General features: G+C 39.1%; 1 protein-coding gene across 1 annotated transcript in view; it reads right to left on the bottom strand.

Moving 5' to 3' along the window:
* Window positions 1-20,297, bottom strand: part of LOC149246644 (iron-sulfur cluster assembly protein 1-like) — a 64,122-nt gene extending 43,825 nt beyond the window's left edge. Inside the window, exon 1 of the mRNA XM_089457989.1 lies at window positions 19,685-20,297. Coding sequence (XP_089314115.1) covers window positions 19,685-19,976 — 292 coding nt within the window. The 5' untranslated portion in view covers window positions 19,977-20,297. The remainder of the gene's footprint in view (window positions 1-19,684) is intronic.
* Window positions 20,298-21,835: the final 1,538 nt, after the last annotated feature.

Below are 21,835 nucleotides of genomic sequence, written 5' to 3'. Positions count from 1 at the left end.
ATGCAAGGGATAATGGAAATTTTGTGGGAGAGCTAGTAAAAGATCACCACTAGGGCATTCATTCACATGTTATGTATGAGTAATGTATGCAATAGGTCATCTAGATATGATCCAAGATGGATCCAAAACACTCTCTAAAGTCTTCGAAATCTACTTAAAATCGTTAAAAGACCAAAAAAAATCGCATGAGAAAACCTTTCAAAAAGGAAAAAAAACACTATCGGGAGGCGAAAAGCACAAGAAAACAGTGAAAACGGAGGCTTGAACAATGAATGCAAAGCAGCAGTCAGATTTGGCCGATCAACGGTCCAAATCTGGTCGGCAAATCGCAATCGGCACAAGCAAACAGAGGATATCGGTGCATATCATATATGAGTTGCGATGGCGATCGGCGGAGTCAACGAGGATCGTCGATCAAGCGCGCAGATCGATGGCCCACGTTGCGTCGCAACATCGCAATCAGCAACCACAATAGATCGGACCAGGGTTATTGGCAACCACAATAGATCGGACTGGGGTTATCGGCAACCACAATAGATCGGACCGGGGTTATCGCGATATGCGATTGCGATCAATCGCATCGCGATATCGCAATCGGAGCTACACAAAGGAGTGGGACTTATACACATATATGTATGCGATGCGATCAGCCGGACCCGATATATAAGCATTATTGCATGAGATTTGAGATCTACCGAAAGGCATTTTCAATGCATTTTCACATATTTCGTTATTTAACGAAATACAAAGAAACAGCGCCGATGCGATGGAACCCAAACCCGAAGGAGTTTGGGAATGAAAATGTATATTGTTTCAAGTCGAGAGGAAGCCATTTTTACGTTATTTTCAATGTTTTAACATATTTATAAAATACAAAGGGACAAGGCCGAAGCGACTTGCGATAGCGACTCATAGGCGGACCCGATATGAGTATAGACTGGATCTGAGGACTTTTGAAGTCCGATACACAGTGTTTTTGGCGGATTTTCTCAGTTTCGAATACATTTCTCTGTGTTAACAGAGAGCGGTTGTTTCAGGGGTTCCAAAGGCCCGAGGCACTCTTACGTTGCAGAATAGGTGGCCACCTCCCCTTAATGCGTTATGCAATGATTGTGTAACGCTAGAAGAGGGATTCGAGCGGACAGAGGCCGAGAGATAGAAAGCCGAGAAGGAGAAACGAACAGGCAGCCCAGATTGGCTTTAAAGCCACAGACAGAGAGCAAACAAAGGAAGTAGTATGGAAGGCAGTGCCAAAACAGAGCCAAGACAAGAGACAGAGAGCGTTGAGAGAGTCTGTGTACTTAGAGGCTTGAGAGGTTCAAGCAAACTCTTGTTGTTGTATCTGTCGTGTGTCAGAAGCGCGCTTCGCCATTTTCGGAAGCGCGCTTCCGGGGGCGCTTCCGTACGGGGCGCGCTTCGGGCCTAGGATCCGGGGGGGGCGCTTCCTGCAACATTGCCTTGGATATATGTGGAATTGTTTTAGGAAGTCCTTACTTGTATGATAGAAAAGCCATTTTCTATAGAGCTAAAAATAAGTATCAACTCGTTAAAGATGGAATAGAATATATTGTAAGAGCTCATAAACTCAGGGCAAATGAAAAGAATTGTAAATTCATGCAAGCAATTTTTACTGATGGTTGTAAAGGAAAAGAAACCTGATAAAACCAATGTATTTGAAGGTTGTGATGCTAAACAGCAAGCTGATTTAGAAAAAGTTGTTTCAGAGTATGATAATCTATTTCGAGAACCTAAAGGTCTTCCACCCAAAAGGGAAATTGTACATGATATTAATTTGCAGCAAGATGCTCCATTGCCTAACATCGGAATGTATAGGTTATCCGCTTTAGAGAATGCAGAGATCAAGAATCAGGTACAGAAGCTGCTCAAGAGAGGGTTCATAAGACCAAGCACATCACCATGCGGATCTCCAATCGTGTTGGTGAGGAAGAAAGATGGTTCGTGGAGGATGTGCATTGATTACCGAGCACTAAATAAAATAACGATCAAGAATTGTTATCCCCTTCCTCACATTGATGATCTATTGGATCTGCTGAAGGAAATTGTTTACTTTTCCAAGTTGGACTTGCGTAGTGGTTACCATCAGGTCAAAGTAGCAGAGTAAGATGCATGGAAGACTGCTTTCAAAACAAAGCAAGGGTTGTATGAATGGCTAGTTATGCCTTTTGGCTTAACTAATGCTCCTGCCACTTTCATGAGAGTTATGAATAATGTACTCCGACCTTTTATTGATGATTTTGTAATTGTATATTTGTATGACATTCTTGTTTTCAGTGAAACATGGGAAGAATATTTGAAGCATGTAACGCAAACTCTAGATGTTTTGAAAAAAGAAAATCTCTATATTAAATTATCAAAATGTGAATTTGGCAAAACATCTTTGAATTATTTAAGTCATATTGTAGGGAGTGGTGAATTGAAGATAGATCCCTCTAAGGTGGAAGTCATTGTAAACTGGCCTAAACCCAAATCTGCTAAAGAAGTTAGAAGCTTCCTAGGAGCAGCACAATATTGGAGAAAGTTTATTGCTAACTTTTCCTTAATTGCAGCTCCCTTACGTGCTTTGACAGGATTGAACAAAGTGTTTCAGTGGGGAAGAAAACAGCGGAAAGCCTTCGACACCTTGAAAGAAAAAATTAGTACAGCACCAGTACTAGCATTGCCAGATCTTCAAAGACCATTTGAGATCGAAACAAATGCCAGTGACTATGCCATGGGAGCAATGTTGATGCAATATGGTAAACCCATATGCTACCATTCTGAGACATTTAATTCTACAGTAGTTAATTATCCCACCTATGATAAAGAATTGTATGCATTAGTACAGAGTGTAAAAAAGTGGAAACATTACTTAATGGGCAAAGAAACAGTTATACATATTGATCATCAACCACTTCAATATTTGCACTCAGAAACTAAATTGCAGCAATCAAGACACTATAGGTGGACGGGCTTCCTACAGCAGTTTCATCTAGTCATCAGATATAAGAAGGGCATCAACTAGACCAATTATAAATGCATCAACTATACTTAAGCATAACTCAGTAATGCATGAAAGCTACATTGAACAGTATGCTCAAGATATAGATTTTAAAGATGTATATGCAACTTTAAGTCATGGCAAACAAGTAGAAGAATTGGATTATCATGTTAAGGACCAACTCTTGTATCATTTGGGAAAGCTATGCATTCCACAAACTGAAAGAGTTAACATAATTCAAGAAGCACATACTTCTCTGATATCAGGTCATTTTGGTGTAAGTAAAACAGTTGCACAGCTGCAAAGATTCTGCTATTGGCCAAAAATGCATGAAACTGTTTCTAGATATATTAAAGGGTGTACCATGTTTGCTAAAAGCAATCCCAGCAATAGAAAACTAGGCTTGTACACTCCACTTCCAGTTCCTTCTCATCCTTGGGAAAGTGTTCCAATTCCTTATGTGCAACATGCTTACAACCGTGCTAAGCACTCTTCTACACAAAGATCTCCTTTTGAGACTTGTTTTGGTTTTACACCAAGGTCTCCCTTGGATTTTGTCTTTAGTAAAGACATAGCAGTTGATGGACACAATGATGTGGACAAAGCAACCAAGTTCATTGAATAGATCCAAGAAATTCACCAGGCAATGCAGGAACAGCTGGAAAAGAGCCAAGCCAAGTACAAGGCAAGGCATGATAAGCATCGGATGGAGCATAGCTTCCAAGTTGGTGATCAAGTCTGGTTGTATATCAGCAAAGACAGAATGCAAGGTGAAGGAAAGAAGCTGAAGCCAATAAGGTATGGGCCTTTCAAGATACTTGAGAAAATTGGTGAGAATGCTTTCCGCCTTGATTTGCCAGCTTACATGCACATCTATTCAGTGGTAAATGCAGAAAATTTAAGATTGTTTGAACCTTCATTAATTGAAGATCCCGAAGAGCAAAGTCAATTGCCTTCTATTGATGATCTGTTCCCTGAATATCTCAATGAGTTGCAGGAAGATACAGTTCTGGACAGGAAGGTAAGAACCACGTGCAGAGGGGATGTTGAGTACCTAAGAATTGGACTCAGAGGTTCAAAACCCAGCAGTGCAAAATGGATAGAGATTGGGCAAGTGAGGGAGTTGTATCCTCACTTGATCGATGCTTGAAAACAACTTTTGCTGGTCCAAAAGCCTTTTTCAGTGGGAAGGCGTGATCCAAAATGGATCCAAAACACTCTCTAAAGTCTTCGAAATCTACTTAAAATCGTTAAAAGACCAAAAAAATCGCATGAGAAAACCTTTCAAAAAGGCGAAAAAACACTATTGGGAGGCGAAAACCACAAGAAAACAGTGAAAACAATGAAAACGGAGGCTTGAACAATGAATGCACAGCAGCCGTCAGATCTGACCGATCAACGGTCCAGATCTGATCGGAAAATCGCAATCGGCACAGGCAGACGAAAAATATCGAGGCATATCATATATGAGTTGCGATGGCGATCGGCGGAGTCAACAAGGACCGTCGATCAAGCGCGCAGATCAATGGCCCATGTTGCGTCGCAACATTGCAATCGGCAACCACAATAGATCGGACTGGGGTTATCGGCAACCACAATAGATCGGACCGGGGTTATCGCGATATGCGATTGCGATCAATCGCATCACGATATCGCAATCGGAGCTACACAGAGGAGCGGGACTTATACACATATATGTATGCGATGCGATCAGCCAGACCCGATGGATATATAAACATTATTGCATGAGATTTGAGATCCGCCGAAAGGCATTTTCAATGCATTTTCGCATATTTTGTTATTTAATGAAATAAAAAGAAACAGCGTTGATGCGATGGAACCCGGACCCGAAGGGGTTTGGAAATGAAAATGTATATTGTTTCAAGTCCGGAGGAAGCCATTTTTACGTTATTTTCAATCTTTTAACGTATTTATAAAATACAAAGGGACAAGGAGAAAAAAATGTAATCAACATAGGTCCACTTACAACATAACATGCAAAGATTCCATCCATTGATCCAAAGAATAGCTCCAAAGATAAACACATCAGCTTCAAACATCAAAATGCATTCATAGGTCCTTGTTCCTCCACAAGAAAAGAGGTTGGAATCTCTAAACAGGCCAAAATTCTAAGTGTGTGATGATGAGTTCTAACAATGAATATTTCCTCTACTTATATGAGGAATTCGACTAGTTATTTTGGCCTAATGCCCCTCAAAATAATAAAATAATGTGTAACCACAAGCTAGGTCACAACACGACCTAATAGCCAATGAGAAAATACAAAAGTCATCCCACATGTGTGAGTCGTAAGAGAGAGAATGATGACATCATGCATGCATAAGCCCTTCTAGGGCTAGCGTTGAGGGCTAGGGGTGCCATGAAGTGTGTAGAAGCCCTCTAAAATCGTCCCCTAAGGGTTGGCCCTTAGGTCTATCTCAATCTCCCTCTGTGGACCCCGGTTTTGACTTTGGGGCACAAAAGGTGGTCTCATGGGTCTCCAAGTGGTCAAAATTTTTGTCTCTGCTCCAATGTTGAGGGCTCTCAAAGTGGTGCTAGCCCTCCCATGCCTCAAGGGGTCAGACCATCCTCCTCTAGGCCCTGGATCAGCAACCAATCCCTCATGAAGTCCTAAGTCGACTAGGGGCATGCTGGGTCCAGGTGCATCATCACATAAAAGTCACCAATGTAGGGCAAAGTGTTGGAACATTGTGGGTGTCAGAGATGCCCATGGCTATGTATGATGCTCTGCTACTGCTTGGAGTCTCATGGCTCTCAACGCTCCACCTGTGGGTGTCAGTATGCTCCTCTAAAAGACTTGGGCCCCAGTTAAGTTGCCCAAGACATGGTTGTGGAACCACCTGACAACTACGCACAATATCCAGTGCTAGCAACTAGATCATTAGGTACATTTAATCATATTTGCATCGAAGTGAACCAAGCTTGAAAGTAATGGTCAATTTGACACTTCAAATAAGTCCTCCCTTCCAAAATTAAGGCTTTGAATTCGCAAAGGTGTCACCTCCCTAGGTAGGAGTGGCTAATAGACCACCCTATTAGGTGTTTCCAACCCCCAAGGGGAAATGACACGTCCTTGGTCCACCCTTCAATTGATAGGTGCCATGCGAGTAATGACAGAACAGAGGGGAGAAGACTTCATGGCCAAGTGCCATGGTCAAAGGGACCAGCTATGATGGACTCCTCACCCTGAGTGTATAGATGCGGGGAGGGAGCAATCACGGATGCATGTGTTACCAACTCAGCCTTTGTTTTTCCACCTCACTTGTGCACCTTTTACTCTTTCTTGGTTTTTCTTTGTATCACTGCTCGTAGCTCAAAGCCTCAAAAGGTTAGAGCTTGCTTTGTATGATGTATAGCAGTTATTACCCCTTTAATATTGAGGCAGCTCATTCCCCACCAGGGGTTGGGACAAGCAAGGATTCCTTCTCATAATATGAAAAGCAACATGTGCTCAAGAACTAGGTGATGGCCATAATGAGTGAGGTTGAGCTCATGCTTGCCTTTTGTCAACGTGATAATTTGAATGTCCTAACCATCTTTTGCATTTTGATGTTCTTTTTCTTTGGTTTTGCTTGTGGCCATCATATGCTCTTTCTATTTCTTTTAGCTGCATCAACCTCCGAGGGCAAATTTTCGAGCCCTACTCAAGTATGAGGATGTGTGGGTGCCAAATCCCAATGAACCAATGGTTTTGATCGGAAGCCCACCTTCCAACATGTGCTCTTGTCAGATGGGTGAGGAAACATATGACTGATGCAGGTGGCGGAGATATGAATGGCAGGTCGTCATCGACTACTAGTGGTTGTTAGGGGTTGCTGGCCGTCGGCTAGAAGAGATAAATAGGAGAAAATTTTCTCCTAGGGGTCACCCACTTTTGGTGGGTAACAGGCTCAAAGGGATTTTGGCTTTCAAAGGGAGACAGCGAGCTCAGAGGGAGAGTTAGCTGCCCAGTGGTGTTGAAGAAAGTATAACTAGGTTCGGTATTTACAAATGTAGATTTGATCTTTGTAATTGTCACGAAAAAAGAAATATTATTTTTGTAAATTATAAGAATGAGTTTCTTGCTCATTTCATAGGTCTAGGAAAGTCAAAGACGTGTGTAAAGAGCTCTTCTTGAGCATATATGTAATGTATATGAGTCAACATAGTGTCTAGATCAACCCTCCAAGACAAGCACAATCCTCTCGATGAAGGCAACAAGCAAAACAATGAAGAAACACAGTCATGTCAGCCTACAAAATGTATTAAATACACTCATGTCGGCTCAATGGAAAAGACACAACTCTTCATGAGTACGCGTCGGCTAAATATGGAGGGCAAACCACTATATATACCCAACTAGGGTCAGCGCAATAATGAAGAATAGAATCTCGGACAAGTCTCTGAAATCTCGGATGGGTGCAGGACAGAATCTCGGATTACTCTGTGATTTTGGATGGTGCAGTCTCGATGATAGTTACAGTAAAGTCCTCGCATATCTCTCTGCTGTCTCGGCCTAGTTACAAGGTCACAGTAATAGTCTCGGCATTCATAAGGAAGGATCTCGGTGAAGTATATATCATAGACACAATCATCACTGTAATCATGATATCAATCATGATCCTAATGAAGATGAAGATCTCAGTTATAATCCTAGTGAAGATAAGGTCATGATGCAAATCTCGGTGCATTGATGAAGACATGTTATAAAAGTCATGACAAAGACAAGGTAGAGACCTTGTTGACATGGTGATAACCTTAGTAAGAATGCAATTGTGATTTCGGTGAAGGCACAGCTATGGTGAGCCAGTCATGATCTCGGTGGGTCTAGGAGCAGACCTCATCGAGATCTCAGTGGTATGGTGAAGACCTCGATGAAAGTGCAGCAATGATGAAGCAGTAGTGATGATGATCTCAGCAGTGACAGAGAAGAGGATTGTTGTCTTGGTCTTGGAGTGGCATGATAGGTCAAGGGTCACAGTCTTGGTATTCGACAATTGGAATCTCTATAAGAAGAATTTTGTGCGGGTTTTCCTCTCCAAGAGGGAGAGATTTTGGCCCTAGCAAAAAGCCAACATCTTGTGTTCTTGTCTCTTATATTTTGGTAATTGTTTGATGAAGTAAGAAATACACACTCTAATAATAATAAGTGAAGATTGGAATAAGAAGAAAAATTGAAAAACACCTCACAAATAGTTATCATGACTAGAAGAGTCTCATTAACCCTAATTGCACTAGATTCTTCAACAAGTGGAAGTCTAACCTTTAGGTTCATTCGAGAGAGTGGAGTCTTCCAGTCCATGCAAGGAAATTCATGGTGCATGCAAGAAAAGTCATAGACCATGCAAGGAAGCCATGGTGCATGCAAGGAAAAGTCATGGTGCATGCAAGGAAGTCATGGTGCATGCAAGAAAGTCATGGACCATGCAAAGAAAGTCATGATCATGCAAGAACAGTCATGGCAAATGCAAGGAAGTCATGGCCATGCAAGGAAAAAACATGGAGCTGGAGATTTCTAGGAACAAGCAAAGTCATGGTTTGGATGGCAATGTAGGATGCTCTAAAGCGGGAGGCTTCTAGAAGCATGGTGTCTTCGAAGATCCAGGTCTTCCAGAAGGGTGTGGTTGCGAATCAGATTCGGAGGCAGGTGGAAATACCTTCCTCACTAAGAGGGAGTATTGAAATTTGGTAGCTCGAAAGGAATTTCTGGTTGGAAAAGCCCTTGGGGCTTTTTTGGTTTTGTATTTTGTGCGGATGAGAGCCTAAGGGACTTGGCCTTGGCCCTAGGTTATTTGGTCAAAGGATTGACCTAATATTTTAGGCATTGTACGCATATAAAGGGCCATTGTCCCTGGTATGAGAGCCTTGAGGTTTTCTTATCAATGGACCTGTAAAAAAAATGTTTGGGCAATGAAATATTGTGTACTATACATTGATGTGATTGTTGTTATATTTTCATTGTGCAAAAGTTTTAAAGTTAGGCACTGCTAGTGTGTTTATGTTTCTAGTTAGGACATAGACCAAAATTGCGTGTGCGTGGATTTCTAAGAAGGTCCAAGTAGCCATTACTAAAGAAGATTATAAAAGGCTTGTCCCTCCTCTCATTTCAATTGTTGTTGAACTATGAGATCATTTTAGGCCATAACAAAACACTTATTTGCAAACATTATGTGTAAAATTTGTGGGTTGGTTTTTTCTATTCTACTTTTTCTTGGCTCTTGTTATAACAAGTTTAAATACAAGATAAACAAGGAATACAAGTTACACAAAAGTTGGAGGGGCAATCCACCAAGGGGCTACATAGTCACATGGACGGAATAACCAAGGCACTAGTATTTGTTATTTCCCTTATTAAAGGTTGAGGATTTCTTTACTCCATAATTGTTGCAAACAACGAGAGCACTTTGCTATAAGTCACTCCTAGTTGGATCTGGAAACTTGTCCAATATCTTAAACAAAGGTGGAAACGACACAATCTTCTAAACTCCAAACTCACTTCACTATCCAAATTGCATGGTCAAGTTAAAGAATGGTTGTGATTCACAACCCAGCATTTGAGAGGTAAAACTGTGGCTAAGGTAAACCCATCTTTCTTCAAAAAAACCAGATCTTTAATTTTTTGTTTATAAAATAAAATAAAAATGAAAAAATATTGACTTGCTTGCAGTTTTCAAATTATCATCTTAAGATTAGCTAGTCAACCTTTGGTATTTTGGTCCATAAAATTAGATATTTATCCAAGGGAAAAATATACCTCATTTTGAAACTTTAAACACACATATTTCACAAGGTATTTTGAGTTATTTTGGCAGATCTGTGTTATTTTACATCATACATACTCCACATTTTGCAGAACTCAAGTCACAAGGGCTTCTCCAAGTAAGTATCAATTATCCATACCCTTGTAAAAAAACTCCATATTTGTTTTTCCAAGTTTTATCATTATTCTTGGAATGTTTAGAGCCTATTCCAGCTACTAAAATGTAAACTCAATTGTTATAAAAAAATTCTAGGTTTTTGCCCATCGAGGATTTGACCCTAGACCTCCACAACAAGTTTTTAGCTTGCTAGAACTACGGGTTTGTTGCAAATCTAAAGCTTAGGAAGGATTAATTTCACATATATATATTTTGGTCCTAGCTTCCCCCATCGATTACCAATCTAGACTTCATAAGCACTTTAGGGTGGGCAATGTAAAGGGATTTTATTATTGTTTTTTCTGCATTTTTCTACAATTTCTAGATTTGCAGTCATATGACGACAAACAGAAATACACAAAACAGCCCCAAGGTATATATATCAAGGAAAAGTCATATATTGGGTAAGTATATTAAATATTTGCTCATTTGAGCTTTTTACATGTGTATTATCTTGAGTTTTGAATAAAATGTTGGAAATAATACTGAGAGGGGGGGTGAATCAGTATTAGCAAGTCAATAATTTTTCATTTCCATAATCAGATTTATATACACTACTTCAGTTAATGGAACTCACGTGTATACGCAACTGTGGTTAAGGCAACTAGCGTATATACTGCAAACTTAAGATTCAGTTAATTCATCATATGTTGATCTTTAATCAGTGCATCAGAACCATATAAACAGTAACCAAGTGCAGTAAAACAGAACAGACAATCACACACATGAACACAAGATATAAGGTGGAAACCCAATGTGGGTGAAAACCACCTACTGCAATCGTCTCTATCTTCTTTTTAATAATAAGAAACTTCTTTTTACAATTTTTGTACTGGTGCAGACTTATACTAGTACGCAGGCTTCTACCTGCAGAAGGCTACAACCTTCTCTCGTTCTCCAGCTTCTCCTGGAAGGGAGCTACAACCCCCTAGCTCTTGTACTAGCTTATATGTTTACTAGTATGTAGGTGCCGGCCTACAGAAGGCTACAACCTTCTCTTTTCTTCTAGGGACCACGTTTCATAAATTTTTAGACTAGATCCATCAATAACATCATTCAATCATCAAATATATCTACATCAACCAATCTCCTTTTCACCAACCACAACTGAACCAATCAATCACTTTGACAACCCTTCAATCTGAACTTCCAAAATGCTGTAACCAGAATAAAGTAACCAGAACCCAAGCCAGAACCCAGAGCACTGCAACAGCAAACAGAAGCAGCTAAAACATATTTTACAAGGTATATGCTACTTCCCTGTGTCGAACCTGCGTGCATACGCTCCTTTCTTAAGGCGAACCTACGTACAGATCTGCAAATCAAACTTAAGATGTATACGTTGTTTTGATATGCAGAACCAGCGTGTATATGCGCCTTTTCTAAAGTGAACCTGCGTACAGATCTGTAAATGATGATTTAAACATTACAACAATTCCAGACTTCAATTATACCCAAATCATCATATTTATAGACTACAACATGCGCCAGTTATTCAGATAAATGATCAAACCACATAAAGATACTTCACTTCAAGCCTTAAGGTCTTCACCCATCATTAAATCTTATCCTTCATCAAGTGCTAAGGTTCATCCTTGGTTCAGATCCAGCTATGCACCATAACCCAATAACCTGTAAACTAGATCTTGCTCATCATCAGATATTCAATACTTGAGTGCTTTGACCTAATGATCTTCTCCTCCTTATATAATGTTAGGCCTTTCTCAATACCATGGTCCAAAACCACTTAGGACCAATACTTTGGACCAAATACTTGGGATCAATACTTCGCACCAAATACCATGGACCAAAACTTAGTTTTCCAGCATGTACGCGCCTTTCCTTCTGTGAAACTGCATGTGTACGTTATACGCACCTTTTGGTTTGTTAACCCGCGTGTATACGCTACTTTGTCAAGGTGAACCTGCGTATACTTCTCTTTCCTCATTCTATGAAGTTTGATCTGTGACTCTGGGTTGTTAACCTGCTGAGTTGTGATCTGTCATCTGAGTGAGTTGCCATCAAGGACAACACCTGTGTCAAATCTGAGTCATAATGCCAACATAAAATACCTCACTGGTCAGCATCAATTTTCTGCATATATATACATATTGATATTATCAGTTAAGTAAATTGTAATTAACTCCTCTCATCACCCACAACCCCATTCAAGGCACTCGTCTACTAATATTTGGATGAAGCATTTATTAAAGGTAATCCTCTCATAACCATTCAAGTAGCAATTGGGCTTAAAGAGTGGGGACTCGTGCCGAGATGACAATGGGCACTTGTCCTGTGTGTGCCAACTTAATAGCTTGTAGGGACCTTGGCAATCCATAGTATTCAAAACCAGAACCGGTGACTGGACCAATCCACCTATCAAACTGGGTTTCAAACCAGAACCAGAAAACTAGACTGGTCAAATCTCAACGAACCAGTATTTAAAAAATAATGAAATAATTAATTAATGAAAAAAAAAACTATTTTTAAGATTTAAAATCATGATTCCAAACCAATAAAGACAAAATGTGTGAAGTTTGCTCGTCTATATACATGTAAAATTGAATATATCAAAATGGCACTGAGTGCAATACATATCAGCAACAAATATATAACCAATGGGGCTCTAAATGGCCTCTAGAGTCCAAAAACAATGCTACAAGCTATGGGGCCACTAGCCTACTACAAATCTACATATCAGTGATCAACATGATCACTCCTCATCATGATCAAACTCATCGCCACTACTAGACATGGAATCATCAAATAATTTGGCTCAGAGTCTAAGGACTCCAAAGACTCCTTTGCAACCTCAGTAGTAGTGGTAGTAGTAACAGCAAAACTAGACATGAAAACTACAAATCATTGATCAACATGATCACTCATGAAACTCATCATTGATTCAGCACAACTAGAAATGGGATCATCAACAAGAGATACATAACCATCATCTGGATCAAATCTTCAGACTTGGATTGCTCAACCTTATAATATGGTAGAAGACACTTAGCATGCCTAACCAATTATTTTTTTTTGAGTGAAGGGTACATTTGTGTTAAGGCCATGGTAGAGGAGTTCAATAATCAATACCACCAACATCAACAAAGTTCAACAGTAAATGCCACGAACATCAAGGTACTTAAACGGCTTCATGCTCTTAATCAAATGCCAATCTCATACCCTCACGCATGAGAGAATCAAATGGAAACAACGCAATCCCCCAAACCTTGAAAACCTAAAAACCATGAAGTATGTTGGATTTTGAGTGAAATCTAAAATTCTAGTTTCTCCATATGAAATTTAGTGAGGTCGAAACCACCCTCGAACATCCTGAGTCATTTCATGGTAAAGTTAAAGATTTAAGTAAAAAGATGGAAATGAAAGATAAAGAAAATGTCACTTTTACTTTAAAAATTTAACATTACCATTGATTGCCAACATTGCTAGGGTTGAGATGTGTGAGGCAACTAAGAGGAGAGGCATGTTTTTCATGGAGGGGTTGTTTTTGGAGGGAAACAGCCCCAAGTTTCCCTCAAAACCACATTATGTGGGGCTCGCAGTCAACCTAGCAATAAATCGGTCGGCTCAAGACAAAATCGGTCGGTTTATGACTGGATAGGCCCAAAAACTTGGGGTTCGTCAGAAAAACCAGTTTTTCAACTAGTTCGACAGTTGGGGCTAATGAACCAGCCAATTTGACCGGTTTACGGTTTGAACCGACCGGTTTTGATTACTGGCAATCCTATTAGTTTGGGTGGTATCAATACCACCATGCTCGAATGCGCACATTCATAATAAGCAGTTGTGACTTGCATTGTTTTAAAATTTTGGCTCAAGTTCAAAACAGGCCGAGGGTCGGCTCCGACTCCAACTCCGACTCGGTATCGACTCGGTTGCTTTGATTTCAATGACTCGGTCGTTGTAAAAAATAAATTAAATATTTATTTTTTTATGAAAAAACATATTTTTAAAGATTTCCATTCATGTTTCCAAACACAAAAGCATTAGAATATAGAGAGAAAACAACATATGATCAAAGTAGGCTCATGAATATATCCTTATATCAAAATGGCACCCAGTGCACTGTATCCAATACATACATGATATAGAGATCAAAACAAAAACACACCCAAGGAGGCTCTAAATGGCCTCTACAACAAAAGTAAACTGTAAAACATCACTAGTCACCAGTACTACTAGCTACTGTTAGAGAAGCCAACATCATCTGGCTCAAACTCTGAATCAGAGTCAGATAGGGAAACCCATGGCTCCTCCTCCTCATCACCATCTCCAACTACAATTGTAGAAGTAGTAGCACTAGCAGGCGTAGCAGCTGCACATTGAGATAGACGAGATATGCGCTTTCGTCGTGGCTGAGTAGAGGAAGTGCCTGCAACTGGAGGACTTGGGGTTAGCCTAGTACAAATGGATCTGCATTCAACTGAACATTATGTTCAACAGCAACTTCAGCTAATGCCTCTGTCTGTAAATCCAAATCAATACCAAAATCCTCGTCAGAATCAAACTTTGTTGGATGACTCTCCACTACCCAATCTGATGTTGGATCAATATCTTCCAACACAATGGGATCTGTATCAGGTCTTTTGTTCAGCAATTGGTTGCGTCTTAGTCAGAGGTTGTACTGGACATAGATTAGATCATTTATGTATTGGACATAGATTAGATCATTTAACCATTTTTGTTCCAAACAGTTTCTCTTCTTCCTGTGAATCCTCTCAAAGACAGACCAATTGCGCTCACACCCAGTAGCACTGCAAGTTTGACTCAAAATATGGATTGCAAACTTCTGCAATTAAGGACAATGGCTACCAAATGCCTCCCAAACATAGTTGTGTAATGAGTTAGCTCAACAAATTATATCCAGCTTTCAAATTATAAACAATTTAACAAAATAAGAATTTGAAAATTGAAATTGTTTGTTTACCTTGCTCATCTTCTTCCATTGCAATCCTTACTAGGTTCTCGCCAAAGGTACCTGTGGCTCTGCTGAAACAAGTGATCTATAGGTGTTTCTCCAGTTGATCACTCTACTGAGGGATCATGCAGTCAATCAATCCATCTCTAACCTTCCCAGTCAAAGCTTCTATCTCCAATAGCTCCAAATAGCTTGGTCTCTATATTAGCGCAATTGCTACCATCATTTGTAAAGGTGATCCTCGTGCTTGAGAGGATAATGGACTCCTTTACTACAATGACAATGTTTTCCCATGTGACAATGTGAAGTTTCTTGTCTACAAGTCATTGCCCGTTGAACTTTTCCCATGTGACAATGTGAAGTTTCTTGTCTACAAGTCATTGTCCATTGAACTTTTCCCATCAACAATTTGCTATAATGAACATCTTTGATTTAGCAATGATTACCTTACTATTGATGAAATGGTGCATGGTGAAGTAGGTTTCTAGTTTTATTGAATTCAAAGGTCTACATTTGCTATCAACCTTTCCCTTGACTAGCGTTGCTAAAAGCGCCCTCCGATGGAGCACCCCTGAGAGAATGCTCTTGATGCTCCTAAAATTCAAGAGCTTGCTCTAAGGCTCCCTTGACACTTCCCACGCATTCCCTACACACATTGAACCATCACTCTAGTTTTTTAGTAGGTTTGACCAAAAATGATTGCACTTAATGGTAATGTTAAAGTATTAAAGTAAAAGTCAACATTTCCCTTATCTCTCCTTTACTTTTAAAGCAAATAAAATGAAAATTGGTAAAGTAGAAGGATAGAAAGGAAATGAAAATTGGTAAAGTAAAAGGATAGAAAGGAAAGATAAGGAAATGTCAACTTTTACTTAAATTTTTAACATCAACATTGATTGTTTAAGGATGTTTGCAAGAGGTTCCAACCTCATCATATCCCATTCAAAATTCAACAAACTTAACAGTGTTCAAATCTTAGTGGGATTACAGCATTTTCATTGAATTCTATCACATGAGGGTATGTCATCAACATTCAATCAAGAGCACCAAGCGCTTTATGTGCCCCAAAGTTGGTGTTGTTGAATATTGAAATCCCTTGGCATGGTCGTCACAAGAATGTACCCTTTACTCAAATCAAAATTATTAATTTAGGCATGTTAAGCTTTTTCAACCATATTTTAAGGCTTGGATAGGCAATTTCATCAAAATTGGGTGGCTCTGACTAATACCCTAGAGGATCGAGGTAGAGGCAAAGGCTCGACAAGAGGAAAAGGATGAAGGATGACAGTAATGATGAAATTTTCTAACTTCATTACAATGTAGTATTCACCTACAAGTAGCACAAAAACACATGCTTTTATATATTATGCAACTATAGTTTGGCATTCTGCATGTTTTTTAATGTAAATGCATTATGTGTGTGTGTGTCAAGAGAGAGAGAGAGAGTCGCTACCAAGGTTTTTTGGGAAATGGCACTCAGACTCCCGCTCTCACAACATTTCCCTTAAGACTAGGGATGTCACAATTCCTTTGGACTTTTCTGATACCAGTAACCCAATTCCAAGATGCAATCAAGGACAAATTAACAATTATTAAGTTACACAAAGCAGAAGCATGAAAAGAATTGAAGCACACAGAAAATAGATTGAACGATGTTTGTGTTGCTCGAAAGTAGATTTGTACACTGCTCTCTAAGAGGAAGTATGAAAAGGAAAAAGCTTTGCTAACTAACTATCATACACAGCAATACATAGCGGTTGCAAACACCCATTCAGCATCCAAAGTTTGTTCAATTCTATAAACGTCAATCACTATTGAATGGTTGAACAGATGATGCAATTGGAAAGACAAGAGTTGTCAAAGAGTTATGCCATTGTGTGATAACATTGACTGCCATATGTCAAGAGCTAATTCATTGCACTATGAACATCTTGTTGAACAGATGTCAACAAAGATGTCATTGACATGACGGTTGTCAAGAAGAACATTATTGACAAATGCACTGCCAACGAGGGAGTCATTGACAAGAGTGTCATCAACAAGCTTTCCATAAAGAAATGCAAGCTTATGTAGGATTGGAGTCTAGACAATGTTAATAAGGTTGTTATCGATGATGCGCAAATCCCTAGATTATAAGTTACTACTATTAACTAAAAATTCAGGCAAATGGTATGATCAGTTGATGAATATCACCCATTTGCTATATAACCTGAAAGCTTTGATTTAGCATTACATGCTAGCATTCATAAAATACCCTGATGAAGCAATCAAAGAAACAACCTGAGCAATACTGGAGGAAAAAATTCCTGGAGTGGAGTGGAAAACAAGGTGGAGATATCACCCTATGATGGTCAAATGGACACCAGGATCAGGGCAGATAATTTCACTGATGAAGTAAAACAAAATCGTAAATGAAGACAATGTTGCCTTTGGAAAGCTACGCAGGCACAGAGAAGCTTGCTACAAATACAGCGTCTACGAGTGCAAACTAGCCCTAGGCAACACAAACAGCATCTACCCCTTTCTGCTTCAATGTCTATCCTAGCATGTGTCTGGCATGCGAAGTGATACTTGAAGAAATTAAAGTAAGCTGCCAAAATGCATAATCTCTGCTGTATATTTTTTTGGAGAAAAGTCATAATATTAGAATTAAATACAGCAATATTTCCAACTACAATTGTCTCCAAAATATACTATCTCACAACAACACCAAAGACCTAGAATATTTCACAACTGAGTTGTTTGAAATGAGATCTCGAAAACCTGACAGCCTTAATCAAAATCCCCGATTAGATTCTGATTATAGTCTTCTTCTTTTTCATTTCAGGCCCTAAGAGAAGTCCTAGAGACCAGGCGGGCTTCAAAGGACATAAAGACTAACTAAAGTGTAATTTTATTCGTCTTATCAGAAGTGCTTGATAGAATTCAATGCGAATTAATAGGTGTAAACTGATAAATTTTAGTCTTGATGAATGCAGTGAAATGTTCGATAGCTAAGACTCATTAAATTCTTGCATTTCTAACATTGCTTCAAGCACGTTGTGAGGTGGCCATATCATAAATTAATTCATAAATTATGTGACAAGTTCCCTAAGTTAAGATTTTGTTTCATGTTAATAGTTCCCTTATCCAATACACCTATATACTCGCAAAAACTAAAAGGATTTCAGTGAAGTATCTACGACTTCAAAAATAATTTGAACAATGTCGCAAAACTGAAAAAGAAATAATAAATCAACCACCTAACAACCTCACAAACTAAACATCTTCTCAGCAAGTGCAGCAACAGCCCCTTCCCTAGCAGTGAGGCTGTTCCCCAGCAAACCCCAGGGAGGACAACTCAGAACAGTAGCTGCCATGCAATCTCAATTTTCTGTTTTCAGTTCTCGTGATGGGTTCAGTCAGTCTATGTTTTGTAATTTTTGTTTAACAGACAATATAATCAGAAGAAGTATACATAACCTCAAGACTTTAAAGCTCAACCTCTGGTCTGGTTTCCCACCGGGCAGACCAGAGACACACAACTACTGATCATGTAATATAAAGTGCCTAAAAATAAAGTAAAACAACCTAAAACCTAATTCCAACAACCAGAACTTCGTCGCCAGATTATTGTAATTTAACTTACAATCCATGTGCCAAGTGCTTTGTCCAATGCACCTCAATACTCTATTACGCAAAAACGGTGTTTTGGGGAATTTTTAAAACTAAAAATAAGAACAATAACGCGATGTTTCAAAGAGTTCTTCAAGCCACAACCAAAATCCCTAAGACAGGCCCTAAGAGAAGTCCTAGAGACCAGGCGGGCTTCAAAGGACATAAAGACTAACTAAAGTGTAATTTTATTCGTCATATAAGAAGTGCTTGAGAGAATTCAATGCGAATTAATAGGTCTAAACTGATAAATTTTAGTCTTGATGAATGCAGCGAAATGTTCGATAGTTAAGACTCATTAAATTCTTGCTTTTCTAACATTGCTTCAAGCACGTTGTGAGGTGGCCATATCATAAATTAATTCATAAATTATGTGACAAGTTCCCTAAGTTAAGATTTCGTTTCATGTTAATAGTTCCCTTATCCAATACACCTATATACTCGCAAAAACTAACAGGATTTCAGCGAAGTATCTACGACTTCAAAAATAATTTGAACAATGTCGCAAAACTGAAAAAGAAATAATAAATCAACCACTTAACAACCTCACAAACTAAACATCGTCTCAGCAAGTGCAGCAACAGCCCCTTCCCTAGCAGTGAGGCTGTTCCCCAGCAAACCCCAGGGAGGACAACTCAGAACAGTAGCTGCCATGCAATCTCAATTTTCTGTTTTCAGTTCTCGTGATGGGTTCAGTCAGTCTATGTTTTGTAATTTTTGTTTAACAGACAATATAATCAGAAGAAGTATACATAACCTCAAGACTTTAAAGCTCAACCTCTGGTCTGATTTCCCACCGGGCAGACCAGAGACACAAAACTACTGATCATGTAATATAAAGTGCCTAAAAATAAAGTAAAACAACCTAAAACCTAATTCCAACAACCAGAACTTCGTTGCCAGATTATTGTAATTTAACTTACAATCCATGTGCCAAGTGCTTTGTCCAATGCACCTCAATACTCTATTACGCCAAAACGGTGTTTCGGGGAATTTTTAAAACTAAAAATTAGAACAATAACGCGATGTTTCAAAGAGTTCTTCAAGCCACAACCAAAATCCCTAAGACGTGGCTAGCTTATCATTAATTACTCGTAACAAACCCTAATAAACCGAACAACGGTAACTCCCGTTAAAGCATTTAAGTTACTGACAAATCAAAGAAAAATTAAAACTAACCGACAGAAGACGAAGCAATGGCAGAGCCACAGCCGAAGGTCTTAAAGCACGAATCCACAATCTTTCCAGTCTCCGAGTCGACCTTTATCTGCAATTTCATGACATCGCCACAGGCGGGAGCACCAACCAGACCTGTGCCGACGTCAGGGTCGTTCTTGTCGAAGGATCCAACATTCCGAGGGTTATTGTAATGGTCGACCACTCTCTCGTGATAAGCCCTCACGCCGCCCATAGCCGACGCGTGAGCTGTGCGGGCAGCACTGGTTACGCTAGCTCCGGCTTTCCTCAACATATTTACCGATTATCAGAGGGAAGATAATTCCTGGTCGAAAGCTTCAATATCCTTCAGAATACTTGGACTCCTTGCTACTAATGACCTGTGACGCTCTAAAGATTCGATCTTGAGACGTTGGGTTTTCGAGTTCTTGTTTATGTGGACAGAGTGCAACCTGGCCGTAAAGTCATAAGCTTGATTGCGAGGCTCCGAATCTTCTGGCGAGATCGGATGGACTCGAATACTATTTCATCCGATCAATTATTTTGTTCGATGATTAATTTGTTTTGTTTTTTCGCTTGGGGTTTGGGGTGAGTTGGCGATGAAAAGCTGAAATGTGATGGTCACGCAACTTGTCAAAACATGCTTCACACCATTTATGACGGTGAAAAACAAAAAACTTTTTAATTATAATAATAATGGAAATTAAAATTATAAGAAAATATATAAGGAAAGAAAATTATTTTAATGTGTATAAGGGTAAAGATAGTCCATGGACAGATTGTTTTTTTATTTGGTTGATGTATTAGACTTTTTTCCTTTGAACCCTCACAATAAACGCTCTTAGTTTCTCGATAAACCCCTCACTAAATAGATTATCCCAAGAGCTAGCTACCATAATATCTGCATAACTTTCCTTGTTGTCTTTGAAGGCCTCACATTCTAAAATGAAATGTTTTTCAGTTTCCACTTTTCCGGAAGAACAAAAAATACATACTCTTTCCTCCCACACTTCTTTTGGCATTTTCCAGTGCCGCGTTTCACAACTGAGTTGATGAAAATTAGTCCTTAACTAAGTAATAAGAATTTTGGCTCTCCAAGAAATATTGGCATCTATGTACACTTTTTGTTGATGATTATGAGTGGGATTGAACACTTCAATATAGTATTTTTTCTTTCTTTCTAGCTCCTTATCCCAAATACGCATGTGGAACTTATCCATAACAAAAGATTTTATCTCGTTACTATTTATGGGACACATGTTCAAGCAAATACCCCATTTACTAAACCATTTGTTATTTTGTTGCATCCAAGTCTTCTTTCCTTTGCACAATATGTCATTAAAGACAACTCTTCCATTTGCCCAAAATTTTTTAAATATGTTATGGCTCTCACCATAGCAATTGGTTCAATAGGAGCAACGCTCGTTTCATTTAACAAGGTAGCATAAGCAACTGCACTTTTAATTTTGAATTTGTTTGTAATCAAATGCTTCTAAATTTTCTCAATTTGTTTCCACTGCATGTCGGATGTACTGCTGGCCCAAAATTCACAACCATAGAGAATCACCGGAATCACTAGAAGCCCAAAAAGAGTTTGAGTGGTTTTCCAGTCCCATAACTCTGCCTCTCTACACCTATTTTGAAAAGCATAAAATGCTTTCCAACCCCCCAAAGTTATTTTCTTTCTACAGCCATCCCAACTTAGATTTTTATTGAAGTCAATTTTAAGGTATTTGTAATCTACAGCTTCTTCCAGAATGTTGTCTTCAAAGTAGAACTTACGTTGGTTATGTTTTCTTTTTTTAGAGAAAACCACTACTCTCGTTTTGCTAATATTGACTTGCATCCCACCCTTCTACAAAAATGTTCAACAGATAGTAAGTGCTCTTGCAAACGAAGAGCAGATTTAGCAATCAACATAAGGTCATTCGCATACAAAAGAAGTCTTATGACAAATTTACCCAAATGGATACCATCAACCCCTTGCGAATATAATCACTCCTCAAACTTGTTGATATATAAACCAAAAAGGGTAGGAGACAATGGGCAACTTGCTTGACCCCCGATATCGCTTCTAAAACTTTCAAAAATGCCTGCTAAAGTTCTAATTTTGGCTTTCACCTCTTCATATAGCCTATGCACAGCTGCTCTCAA

Source organism: Pinus tabuliformis, chromosome 7, assembly GCF_031772625.1.
Source record: "Pinus tabuliformis cultivar Carrire ecotype Pingquan chromosome 7, CPIR1, whole genome shotgun sequence".
In the NCBI taxonomy this organism is placed as follows: domain Eukaryota; kingdom Viridiplantae; phylum Streptophyta; class Pinopsida; order Pinales; family Pinaceae; genus Pinus; species Pinus tabuliformis.
Note: the sequence above shows the minus strand (reverse complement) of the source record. Positions and strands in the feature narration are given on the sequence as shown.